The sequence below is a fragment of the Asterias amurensis genome, chromosome 1, assembly GCF_032118995.1.
Source record: "Asterias amurensis chromosome 1, ASM3211899v1".
NCBI classification, from domain to species: Eukaryota; Metazoa; Echinodermata; class Asteroidea; order Forcipulatida; family Asteriidae; genus Asterias; species Asterias amurensis.
The window spans coordinates 23,098,366-23,111,570 of NC_092648.1; the positions used below are offsets into that span (position 1 = coordinate 23,098,366).

General features: G+C 40.5%; 2 protein-coding genes across 2 annotated transcripts; both read left to right on the forward strand.

Moving 5' to 3' along the window:
- The first annotated feature begins 4,388 nt into the window (after nucleotides 1-4,388).
- LOC139940166 (transmembrane protein 26-like) lies at nucleotides 4,389-7,065 on the forward strand. Its single transcript, XM_071936460.1, has 3 exons — nucleotides 4,389-4,722; nucleotides 4,989-5,157; nucleotides 5,586-7,065. Exons 1-3 carry the CDS (start codon nucleotides 4,532-4,534, stop codon nucleotides 6,177-6,179), a joined length of 954 nt encoding a protein of 317 aa, XP_071792561.1. The 5' UTR covers nucleotides 4,389-4,531; the 3' UTR covers nucleotides 6,180-7,065.
- A 2,779-nt stretch (nucleotides 7,066-9,844) lies between these two features.
- Nucleotides 9,845-12,496, forward strand: LOC139942142 (transmembrane protein 26-like). The gene is made up of 4 exons (XM_071938874.1): nucleotides 9,845-9,967; nucleotides 11,264-11,307; nucleotides 11,574-11,775; nucleotides 11,990-12,496. The coding sequence occupies exons 1-4, from the start codon at nucleotides 9,845-9,847 to the stop codon at nucleotides 12,494-12,496; spliced, it is 876 nt and encodes a 291-aa protein (XP_071794975.1).
- Nucleotides 12,497-13,205: the final 709 nt, after the last annotated feature.

Consider the following 13,205-nt stretch of genomic DNA (forward strand, 5'->3'; position numbering starts at 1 on the left):
AACGTTTCTCATTAATTACGAGACATTTTGCTGATAATTTAGAAAACAAATTCATGGCTTATGATTGTAATTATTGATTCACGTATAACACCCTTGTCACACGAAGTTGTGTGCTTTAAGATTCTTGATTATCAATTAAGTTTTTATGCTAACAATGGTGAACGTGGACTTTCGTTGAGTAATTACCAATAGTGTCCACTGCCTTTAAATTGCAATTTTCCCTCTCATCACTATCCTCACAATGATAAGCATTTACAAATAAATCAAATAATATTCAATCAGCTTCATGGTTTCATGTGTATAGCAAGTTAACGGTCACGGTTGAGTACTTGATTTGTGTGGTGAATAGTGTGTTTACTGCCAGTCTACGTGTTACCAAGTAACTTTCTTATTGTACTACTGGTTTTTACTATGTGTTGCTAAGAAACGGGACTTGTTTACGGCCATGCCACTCGAAGTAGAGACAAGTTCAATACCGGTACGCGTACAGACTAAAACCCATACAAAATCAATTTTTTTAAAAGCGGCTCTAGCATAAGGTTTACGGGGGGTATTTTTTGTCTGTGATAAGTTGAATAACAGTACAACACAAAAAGGCATTGCACATTGTTATACGCCGACACCATAAGCGAGTAGGCCTATGCTGAACTGATGAGAGGATTTCAACATTGCGGACCTCATATAAAAAACAGGTTCATAATTAACTACGATTTTTTTATTTTTTGCCTTTTTCGGTAATATATAGCAACTTGAAGATGTTTTCAAAGTGTTCAAATTATGTTGTTCTTCTCCATAAAATATTTTTGGGAAAACAAATTCAGTATCGGGTGCACAAACTTAGCAAGAAAAAAGAGGGTTAGATTCGTTTATCCTTTGGTGCTCAAATCAAGCTGAAAAGTGGAAGGGATAAATTTGTTTATCCTTTGCTGCTCAAAACCAACCAAAAAGTAGTAGGGGTAGATTTCTTTATCCCTTGAAACTCAAACACGGCAAAATGTGCGATGTATTGTAACAAATAAGTGGAATTTATCTATTTGAAAACGTTAGCATAGCAACATTAGGTTGATTTGTAAAATCTACAGCATGTTTTTCACGATTTGGAGGATAAATGGTAAAACAAAAACTTATTGTTTTAAAATCCTGTTTCGAGAGCAATTCTCAGACCATACTGAACATTAATTTTTATAAGATATGAACTTGACAAATTTGGTAATATATAGCAACTTTTCTTGAAGATGTTTTCAAAATGTTAAAACTATACTGTTTTTCTCCATAAAATACCTTTGACCATTACCAATTAACCCAAGGATTACGTTTGGTTGTCACTCTTAATATTAATTAGTTGCTTGGAAACAGGTACAAACAAAAAGAGTATGGCACCAATTAAGAAATGAAATATTCATATAAAATTATCCCATATGAGCCATACATTGAGGAGAACCAGACCCAGTGCTGTAATAATTGTGTTGAAATTTGTGTTGAAATCGTTGTGATCGTGACGAACCGAATGGCCAACCCATTGTGTTGATCCAATTCATTGGCTTGTCTGGAAATTCCACGCAGTAGCGGGTTTTCCTCAAGCACCACCGCAGACATAAATATAGCTCTTTGCACACGACATAACCCCCCCCCCCCCAAACAACAACAACAACGACGACGACGACGACGACGACGACGACGACGACGACGACGACAAAAACGAAACAATTTCTCAATTGAAGCATGGAGATGAAGGAACTCTCGAAGGAAATTTCAATTTTTGCGAGAAAGGACGGGCCGTCGTGTAAAAAGTGACAGAACTTGGCCATTTAAAGGCACCTGGAAATAGGATTTTTTTCCCTTTTAAACATAAGAGTATATGTTTATTAACAATAAAACAATTTTTTGAGTAATTGTTTGTCACGATTTATATGTTAAAAAAATTAATTAAGTGACTGGGAGTTGACTCCGCCTACCCCTTTTTGTGACGTAGATAAACACGCGTGCAAAAGTACATGTAATTCTAAGACGTGAGTTTGTATGCTGCGAAAAAGTTTTTTTCTGGCATTTTTCCGGCAATGCCGACCAGGTGTATTGCTGCTGGATGCAGCAAAACAACTAAAGATGGGGTCAGTCTTCATCTGTTTCCTGCGGATCCCAAGTATAGGCGGTTGTGGGCTGCGACGTCTTTTTCAGCGCTGCAGCGAACACTTAGAGCCGTAGTGCTTCGAATCCTGGATACACAACTCATTTGACATGACGAGAAGAGCCATCTCAAAATAGCCAGCGTGGTGGCAGTCAAGCGTAGCAAACACAAACAAGAGACTCGACATTGATATAAAGATTGTGCCTGTTAGATGACACAGGTATAATGCAATTTGGCACACAGTGTAAAGAGTGTGGCATGGAATAGGTATTTTTCCTTTGAACTTGGCATAATACCAGATGCAAAGTCACGATAAACTAATGGTACTTCCCCCAAATGTTTCACAAAACTGTTCCACTACACGCCTTGCTCAAGGCAGTCGCATTATTCGCTCTGAAAATACGCAGCTGTAAACCCACCCGCCGTATACCCTGTGCATGGTGTGTGCGATCACACCGAATGACCCACCCGTATATACACACTGTCACATCGCACGAATACTGTTCACACAAGTCATCGCACTCGTACACCACTAACCGCATGCGGAGGCCGTCAGGCCGACAGCCTTGTCGGGTCTGTATCTTCCCGTTTTAATGTGTTGTATTGAAAAAATTCCAATAGTGAACGAAATTGGGGGGGGGGGGGGGCTCTAGGATATGCTAGTATGCAGCTCATGAATATGTATATCGTTCGTCAGACCTATCAGACAACACAGGATGTGAGGCAAATGAATTATTCATTTTGACGTCCAATCACGCACTTCCCTTATCACGACCTTTGGACCCTATCATGCGTCCGTGGTGGTGGTGTGTGAGGTACACATGTCTCGTCTTTCGCGGGCATTATGGTAATGAGCTGACCGTGGGAACTCTTCGCTTATTATAGTAATGAGGTCAGTGGCTTCAACACAGATCCTACAAGGCTGTCGGCCTGACGGCCTCCGCATGCGGATAGTGTACGGGGGCATCGTGTCGTGCGATGTTACGCACAGTGAATACGGGTGGGTTTTACGCACAGTGAATACGGGTGGGTTTTTATACAGCGGCGGTCTTTTTTCGGAGTGAATAATTCGACTGCCTTGAGCAAAGCTATTCCACTACTCGCTTGAACAGATTTGCTGTGCAATGGGTCTCTTTATGTGTACTTAAATCATTGAAATTAAATAATTAATGGTGGTTTCGGTTCACTTTGTTAAGTGTACAGGTACCGACTAGGCCTATACTTTCTAACTGTATTTTTTTTTAAATTGTAATATTTCTTAAAGACAATGGACACTATTGGTAATTGTCAAAATCCAGTCTTCTCACTTGGTGTATCTCAACATATGCATAAAATAACAAACCTGTGAAAATTTGAGCTCGATTGGTCATCGGAGTTGCGAGATAACTATGAAAGAAAAAACGCCCTTGTCACACGAAGTTATGTGCTTTCAGATGCTTGATTTCGAGACCTCAAATTCTAAACTTGAGGTCTCGAAATCAAATTCGTGGAAAATTACTTCTTTCTCGAAAACTACGTCACTTCAGAGGGAGCCGTTTCACACAATGTTTTATACTATCAACCTCTCCCCATTACTCGTTATCAAGTGAGGTTTTATGCCGATAATTATTTTGAGTAATTACCAATAGTGTCCACTGCCTTTAAATTGTTGTGTGCCCAGGAGCACAGTATCATGGACGGATCATCTGCATCTATTGTCAAAACGTTTCCCATTAATTACTGATTAATTTAGAAAACAAATTCATGGCTTATGATTGTTTTTACTGAATCACGTAACACCCTTGTCACACGAAGTTGTGTGCTTTCAGATTCTTGATTACCAATTAAGTTTTTATGCTAAGAATGGTGAACGTGGACTTTCGTTGAGTAATTACCAATAGTGTCCACTGCCTTTAAATTGCAATTTTCCCTCTCATCACTTTCCTCACAATGATAAACATTTACAAATAAATCAAATAATATTCAATCAGCTTCATGGTTTCATGTGGATAGCAAGTTAACGGTCACGGTTGAGTACTTGATTTGTGTGGTGAATAGTGTGTTTACTGCCAGTCTACGTGTTACCAAGTAACTTTCTTATTGTACTACTGGTTTTTACTATGTGTTGCTAAGAAACGGGACTTGTTTACGGCCATGCCACTCGAAGTAGAGACAAGTTCAATACCGGTACGCGTACAGACTAAAACCCATACAAAATCAATGTTTTTAAAAGCGGCTCTAGTATAAGGTTTACGGGGGTATTTTTTGTCTGTGATAAGTTGAATAACAGTACAACACAAAAAGGCATTGCACATTGTTTACGCCGACACCATAAGCGAGTAGGCCTAATTGCGGCTGCTGAACTGATGAGAGGATTTCAACATTGCGGACCTCATATAAATTAAAGTAAAACAACGAACACCGATAATGGGATGGGTGTCCCTTTTCAAGGCCCTTCTGGCCCGGTTTCTCTTCGCAATCCACGGCATTATCACCGTGTGGCGAGTTACGGACATCAATTCGGACCCCTTGTACTATTTGCTTATAATTCCGGTTTGTCTTCTACCATTGGAGATGATACTGACGCTAAAATTAACGGACGACGGAGAGTGGAAATGGTAAGAATGTTTCTATGTTTACTACCCTTGTCATATATAAGTAATAGATGAAGCATTATATAATGTTGTACAATTTATACAAGTTGATTCAATCAAAACATACATTTTGTCATCGTAGTGGTCATGATTTAAATAGTTTCCCAGAACTGTTAAAACAAACTGTAATTGTTCCTCAAAGTTATGCGACTCGGTGACGCGGTATCGTGTATTAACTTTCTCCAAAACCCCTAAAACTGTATTGTACGTTTTCTAATTAATGTTCCAAGGTTTTGTCCAAGTGTGTTCCTGTATCTGAGCAGCGTTGTGCCTGGAATTTGGTTTCTGAACTTTGACATTTACGAAAAGAGGATTGAGTATAGAGACTCGATGGGCTGGGAAGATTGTTCAATGGACACCGCTTATAATGAATCTTCACTCAGTGCTGACGTAGCTGGGGTAAGTTTACAAATGGAACTTCAAACTTTTTTAGTTCAACACGAAACCGTTCGTTGCATGTACGGTACTTTAGAAACGTTTAGCAGCGACGAAAGGGCAACAAGGGCGGTCACATTGGGTGCTCCATCCTTTTCTTGGGGTGCACCTTCCTGGCAAATTCAAACCAGTTCCTCTTTGCATTCCCCAAAGTGTATATACGTTTTGACTTACTAATTAAGACACTTAAGCCTGAAGTTACCACAGAAAGCTTATCACCGTAACATTGTGTTTTCTATATTTCAAAGGGGAGCACTACTCTCCAAGATGTTTTTAAACTTTGTACTTTGAGTTGCGAAGAGAATTATAATTTTAAATTTGACTATAAATTGAGTACAACAGTGTGAACTGCAATCAAATGGATTTTTGTTTTTGGCGGTTTATCCTCTCAGTTCCAGGTTGTAGTTCCATTTGCCTTGTCAGACGATTCATGGAGCTTGGCCCTGGAGCAATTCCTTCTTGCTCTTCTTCTCCTGGGAAGATGGCTCCTCCCCAAGGGCGCCCTCACACGTGACCAGCTCTCACAACTCCTCCTTGTGTACATCGGTATGGCGGCTGACATCTTGGAGTTTTCCTTGGAGACATTGAAGGAGCAAGCGGTCATCTGTAACCTTTTCTTGATTATTTTGATCCTGGGTCTATGGAGCTGGAGCTTGCTTCAGTTCACCCTGGTCCTCACCTCGGTGTCTGCCCCGAGAGCCAGGGCAGCTAAGATCTCTGGGGCCAAATCTTGTAAGGGATGTTTCGGATGTTGCGAGAATGAAATCTGGGCTCTATGGATCACCATCGTAATGCAAGACGGGCCTTTCTTGGCTATGAGGCTCTACCTTTTGATTGAGTTCAATATCATCAATCAGATGATGTTGTTCTTTACCCTCAAGAACATCTTAGTAATTATTTTGCAGTTGTATCGTATGATCATCGTACAATGTGGAGACACTAACGCTGTCTCAACTAATGTAGAACCACTGCAAGAAGAACTTTAATGAGTGTTCAGCTCGTGTTTCCCCAATGCATGGAATTCAATTTAAAACTGACGCTCAGCTACTTCCTCACAACTTTACCCAATAGGAGACTTTTGGGACGCTTGGTGGCAGCAGACCTACCAGGTAAATTCCATTGTTCTCGGCAATGTGCGCATGCTCAGAGCTACGTAAACAATGGAAATTTACCTGGTAGGTCTGCTGCCACCTAGCGTTCCAAAGTCTCCCATTTAGATACAATAAGTGCTGAACACTCACATTGAATGAGGTTAAGTGTTATTCGTATCATTTGAAGTGTTTTCAATCGGTATGAGTGGAAATTAAGTTCAGAAGAGGTTTTTGTAAACATATTCTAGTTGTAAGAAAAACAATAATTTAAAAAACCTTTTTTTCTGAGCTTTACAGAAAGACTCACGAAAAGGTGACATGTACGTTGTCACTCATGTTACGCAATTCGTTGGAGCTCCGTTTTACGGTATAGCCGCTTTGTTGCATCAGCGAGGTGTAACAAAGCAAACTCCCACCAATGACGTCAAATATTAGACTATAATTATATCATTTTGACGCTCGCCTCAACGGCATTTAGTGTCTTAGGTTGGGACTATTTTTTAACGAACATTACGAACAAATCAGACATGTCAAATGATTAATAAATGATAAATACACACATTATAAGCTAGCCAAAAGAGAATTTCCTGTTTTATCTCAAGTAGCTGTTGAAGACATTACATCACATTGATATTAAAGGGTCTGGGTATTTTTTTGTTTAATGTGCCTAGTCATAGCATGATTATTTATTTACATACAGCAGAGCACCAGTCTACTTGAAACAACTTGCTCAACGATGTCACATTAATTCGACAGTTGCTTCGGTTAATTAAACGTATACCCTGACCTAAACATGTTTTTTGTCTTTTTGTAACGTTTCTTGTTCTTTATATAGGCCTACGTGACATGTTGCTGATAATTTTAAAAAGCAACTTCATTGCACATAATTCTACATCACACAATCACATTACCAGGGGCCAATTTCATAGAGCTGCTTAAGCAAAAAATGTGCTTAAGCACGAAAATAGCTCGCTTATTTTACACATGTTACTGGCAAAAATTTCATGCCATATACATTGCTTATGACTAGTATTTAGCTGTTGTTTACTTAGCATAACAATTGAGTGGAGTCTTGGCCGGTAATCTGATTTTACTAAGCAATTAATTTTTTGCTTAAGCAAAATTTTTTGCTTAAGCAGCTCTATGAAATTGGGCCCAGGAGGCTAACCCGGTATGCTCCTTTAAATAGGGACTTTCCCTTTCATCACAGCATTTCAATAGCTCAAACATCGTTCAGGCAACTTCATGTTGGATGGGGTTCTGGTCTTGGCTGAATGCATGAGTTTATTATTAGTGAATAATGTGTTTACCGTCAGCGTACGCGTTACCAAGGTACTCTATAATATTGTGCTACTGATCACGTGGCACATGTTGCTAAGAAACGGAACTTGTTTACAGCCAAAGTAGAAACAAGTTCAATATCGGTACGCGATACACAATGAAACCCTTTACAAATCATCATTCACCTCTATAATGTTCACTAAGAAATATTTGTTTTGTCAGAGCTATACTTTCATCATCGACGTATTTGTGCTACGAGGTCCAGGGGGTATTTTCGTCTGTGAAATTGAATAACATACGAAAAGGCGGGCATCACATTATACGCCATTCACCATAATATTGGTATTGCGGCTGAACCCATCACAAGATGATTGTCTGTTGTTTCTGAACGCTAATTGCAAACAAACAAAAAACACACCAAAAACACCGGCTTTATATTCCAACGACCCAAACACGAAAACACCCCTATGTTCCGACACCCCTATGTTCCGACAACATGTACCAATATTTTGTGTTAGCCATTTTTTTAAACGAAAAACGGTGTGACTTGAAGAAACTATGTTCGCAATTTAGTTCATGAACGTACCAGTACCCTATATTTATGTATAGTCCCACAAAGGAGTTTAATTTGTATAACAAATTCTATTACAAATATTCGGTTTCTTTAGAAGAGGACTGAGTAATGGAGGGGTGGTAGGACTGAATTATTTATTGTTATTAATTGTTAACAAATTATTATGATTATTATTATTAAAAAAAATTGTGGTGGGGGGGGGGGGCAAAGGAAAGAAATTACACATCGGCGCAATAAACGCAGGAGAGGGTTGGAATTTTTATTAATTGAAGGCTCATGAAATGTTATCAACACGGACACGCACCTAACAATAACAAAGTACCGAGTATTTTATTGTCAGCAACCTCGGGGAGCCATACTCATGTGTATAACCACAAAAAAATGAAATGCATACGTGATTCCATCACTTTTTAAAATAGTACAAATTCATTTCATGAATGTTCAAACCTAATCCCGGTCGAACATTAATGGGAAACCTTGCGTAATACAAGTTGTGTTTTTGTTATTGATCAACTGAGTAATAATGTGCGGGAACAACTTGTCGGAACATAGGGGTGTCGGAACATAGGGGTGTCGGAATCTAGGGGTGTCGGAACATAGGGGTGTCGGAATATAGGTTCAGTTGTCGGAACATAGGGGTGTCGGAATATAGGGGTGTCGGAATATAGGGGTGTCGGAACATAGGGGTGTCGGAATATAGGCTGAGTTGTCGGAACATAGGGGTGTCGGAATATAGGGGTGTCGGAATATAGGGGTGTCGGAATATAGGGGTGTCGGAACATAGGGGTGTCGGAATATAGGCTGAGTTGTCGGAACATAGGGGTGTCGGAACATAGGGATGTCGGAATATAGAGCAGTCACTGGTTAAGTGTACAGGTACCGACTAGGCCTATACTTTCTAACTGTATTTTCTTATAAATTTGTAATATTTCTTAAATTGTTGTGCGCCCAGGAGCACAGTTTCATGGACGGATCGTCTGCATCTATTGTCAAAACGTTTCTCATTAATTACGAGACATTTTGCTGATAATTTAGAAAACAAATTCATGGCTTATGATTGTAATTACTGAATCACGTAACACCCTTGTCACACGAAGTTGTGTGCTTTCAGATTCTTGATTACCAATTAAGTTGTTATGCTAACAATGGTGAACGTGGACTTCGTTGAGTAATTACCAATTGTGTCCACTGCCTTTAAATTGCAATTTTCCCTTTCATCACTTTCCTTACAATGATAAGCATTTACAAATAAATCAAATAATATTCAATCAGCTTCATGGTTTCATGTGGATAGCAAGTTCACGGTCACGGTTGAATACTTGATTTGTTTGGGTGAATAGTGTGTTTACTGCCAATGTACGTGTTACCAAGTTACTTTCTTATTGTACTACTGGTTTTTACTAGTTATTGCTAAGAAACGGTACTTGTTTCGGCCATGCCACTCGAAGTAGAGACAAGTTCAATACCGGTACGCGTACAGACTAAAACCCATACAAAATCAATGTTTTTAAAAGCGGCTCTAGCATAAGGTTTACGGGGGGTATTTTGTGTCTGTGATAAGTTGAATAACAGTACAACACAAAAAGGCATTGCACATTGTTATACGGCGACACCATAAGCGACTAGGCCTAATTGCGGCTGCTGAACTGATGAGAGGATTTCACATTGCGGAACTCTTATAAAAGTAAAACAACGAACACCGATAATGGGATGGGTGTCCCTTTTCAAAGCCCTTCTGGCCCGGTTTCTCTTCGCAATCCACGGCATTATCACCGTGTGGCGAGTTTTGCTGATCATTCCGGTTTGTCTTCTACCATTGGAGACAGGGGCGTCAATCCGTCTTGAAAGGTGGGGGACATAATATTTACGGCGTGGGGTCCGGGGCCCGCTTTAGGGCCCCGGGAATTTTTTAGTCCGTAGATGCTCTCTGGTGCAATTTATGGAGTCTGAGGGGTGATGTTCCCCCCTCTCAGATTTAATGCATATTTCAAGCTATGATGCACCTATTTTTGCTATCATGGTTATTGTACCTAAAAAACAACTCAATTATAGCTTCGTAATATTCATATTGTTTCTGTATTCTAATGCTCAGACGGCAGTTCATCCCTGGTGGGTATTAAAGATGGAGCCTGCTATAGAGCGGAACGCGAAGCCTTTTACGGCCTTGGGTCCGGGCCTAAGGGCTCGGAAAAATTTTGCATTCTAGATGCTCTGAGGTGCAATCTAAGGCCAATAAGAGGTATACAGAATGGCACAGAACATTTGTAAAATGTGAGCAGCAGTAGAACCTTTTGAGTTAACAGCATCTTCAAGTTCGGATCTATGAACCAAGTTTTAGAGGGAAAATCTGTCGAAGAGTGAGCACACGAGTGCGAAACCTTTACGGCATGGGTCCGGGCCCGCTTAAGGGCCCGGGAAAATTTTGCATTCTAGATGTTCTGTGGTGCAATCTAAGGCCAATAAGAGGCATACAGAATGGAACAGAACATCTGTAAAATGTGAGCAGCAGTAGAACCTTTTGAGTTAAGGGCCCGGGAAAATTTTGTATTTTTAGATGCTCTGTGGTGCAATCTGTAGGCCATTTAGCGGCCAAATGGCAAACGAAACAGAACAATGGGAACATTGTGTGCCAGTGCTCCACAGTTCCACAGTGCAAAACATGAGTTTCATGATAAAGGTGGTCAAAATACACGGGGAACAGTTGATACTGTGTCCCCCACCCTTCGAAAATGGGGTTGGGGTTCACGTTCCTTCCACTCTTTCAGGGGGGAGGTGCAAATCTGTCAACGATGGACCATGCGTGTGGGAAGCCGATTAAGGGCCCGGGGAAATTTTGCATTTAAGATGCTCTGTGATGCAATCTGGGGCCAATTTTGAGGGGGGACATTTTGATATAGTGTCCCCCACCCTTAAAAAAATTGTGTCATCCTTTGCCCACAGGATTAATGCCCATATAGGGACACCGGGTTTCGTCTTACACAGGGCAAAACTTGGGCTTCATGATAAAGGTGGTCAAAAAGGTGGGGGGGGGGGGGGACATTTGATATTGTGTCCCCCACCCTCCAAAAGGTGGGGGGGGGGGCATGTCCCCCTGTCCCCCCCTGATTGACGCCCATGATTGAAGATGATACTGACGCTAAAATTAACGGACGACGGAGAGTGGAAATGGTAAGAACGTTTCTATGTTTACTACCCTTGTCATATATAAGTAATATATGAAGCACGAGATAATGTTGTACAATTTATACAAATTGATTCAATCAAAACATACATTTTGTCATCGTAGTGGTCAGGATTTAAATAGTTTCCCAGAACTGTTAAAACAAACTGTAATTGTTCCTCAAAGTTATGCGACTCGGTGACGCGGTATCGTGTATTAATTTTCTCCAAAACCCCTAAAACTGTATTGTACGTTTTCTAATTAATGTTCCAAGGTTTTGTCCAAATGTGTTCCTGTATCTCAGCAGCGTTGTGCCTGGAATTTGGTTTCTGAACTTTGACATTTACGAAAAGAGGATTGAGTATAGAGACTCGATGGGCTGGGAAGATTGTTCAATGGACACCGCTTATAATGAATCTTCACTCAGTGCTGACGTAGCTGGGGTAAGTTTACAAATGGAACTTCAAACTTTTTTAGTTCAACAAGAAACCGTTCGTTGCATGTACGGTACTTTAGAAACGTTTAGCAGCGACGAAAGGGCAACAAGGGCGGTCACATTGGGTGCTCCATCCTTTTCTTGGGGTGCACCTTCCTGGCAAATTCAAACCAGTTCCTCTTTGCATTCCCCAAAGTGTATATACGTTTTGACTTACTCATTGAGACACTTAAGCCTGAAGTTACCACAGAAAGCTTATCACCGTAACATTGTGCGCCCTCACACGCGACCAGCTCTCACAACTCCTCCTGGTGTACATCGGTATGGCGGCTGACATCTTGGAGTTTTCCTTGGAGTCATTGAAGGAGCAAGCGGTCATCTGTAACCTTTTCTTGATTATTTTGATCCTGGGTCTATGGAGCTGGAGCTTGCTTCAGTTCACCCTGGTCCTCACCTCGGTGTCTGCCCCGAGAGCCAGGGCAGCTAAGATATCTGGGGGCAAATCTTGCAAGGGATGCTTTGGATGTTGCGAGAATGAAATCTGGGCTCTATGGATCACCATCGTAATGCAAGACGGGCCGTTCTTGGCTATGAGGCTCTATCTTTTGATTGAGTTCAATATCATCAATCAGATGATGTTGTTCTTTACCCTCAAGAACATCTTAGTAATTATTTTGCAGTTGTATCGTATGATCATCGTACGATGTGGAGACACTAACGCTGTCTCAACTAATGTAGAACCACTGCAAGAAGAACTTTAATGAGTGTTCAGCTCGTGTTTCCCCAATGCATGGAATTCAATTTAAAACTGACGCTCAGCTACTTCCTCACAACTTTACCCAATAGGAGACTTTTGGGGCGCTTGGTGGCAGCAGACCTACCAGGTAAATTCCATTGTTCTCGGTAATGTGCGCATGCTCAGAGCTACGTAAACAATGGAAATTTACCTGGTAGGTCTGCTGCCACCTAGCGTTCCAAAGTCTCCCATTTAGATACAATAAGTGCTGAACACTCACATTGAATGAGGTTAAGTGTTATTCGTATCATTTGAAGTGTTTTCAATCGGTATGAGTGGAAATTAAGTTCAGAAGAGGTTTTTTAAACAGATTCTAGTTGTAAGAAAAACAATAATTTAAAAAACCCTTTTTTCTGAGCTTTACAGAAAGACTCACGAAAAGCTCTGTTACATGTACGTTGTCACTCATGTTACGCAATTCGTTGGAGCTCCGTTTTACGGTATAGTCGCTCTGTTGCATCAGTGAGGTGTAACAAAGCAAATTCCCACCAATGACGTCAAATATTAGACTATAATTATATCATTTTGACGCTCGCCTCATTGGCATTTAGTGTCTTAGGTTAAGGCTATTTTTTAACGAACATTGCTAACAAATCAGACATGTCAAATGATTAATAAATGATAAATACACACATTATAAGCAAGCCAAAATAGAATTTCCTGTTAACAAAGTT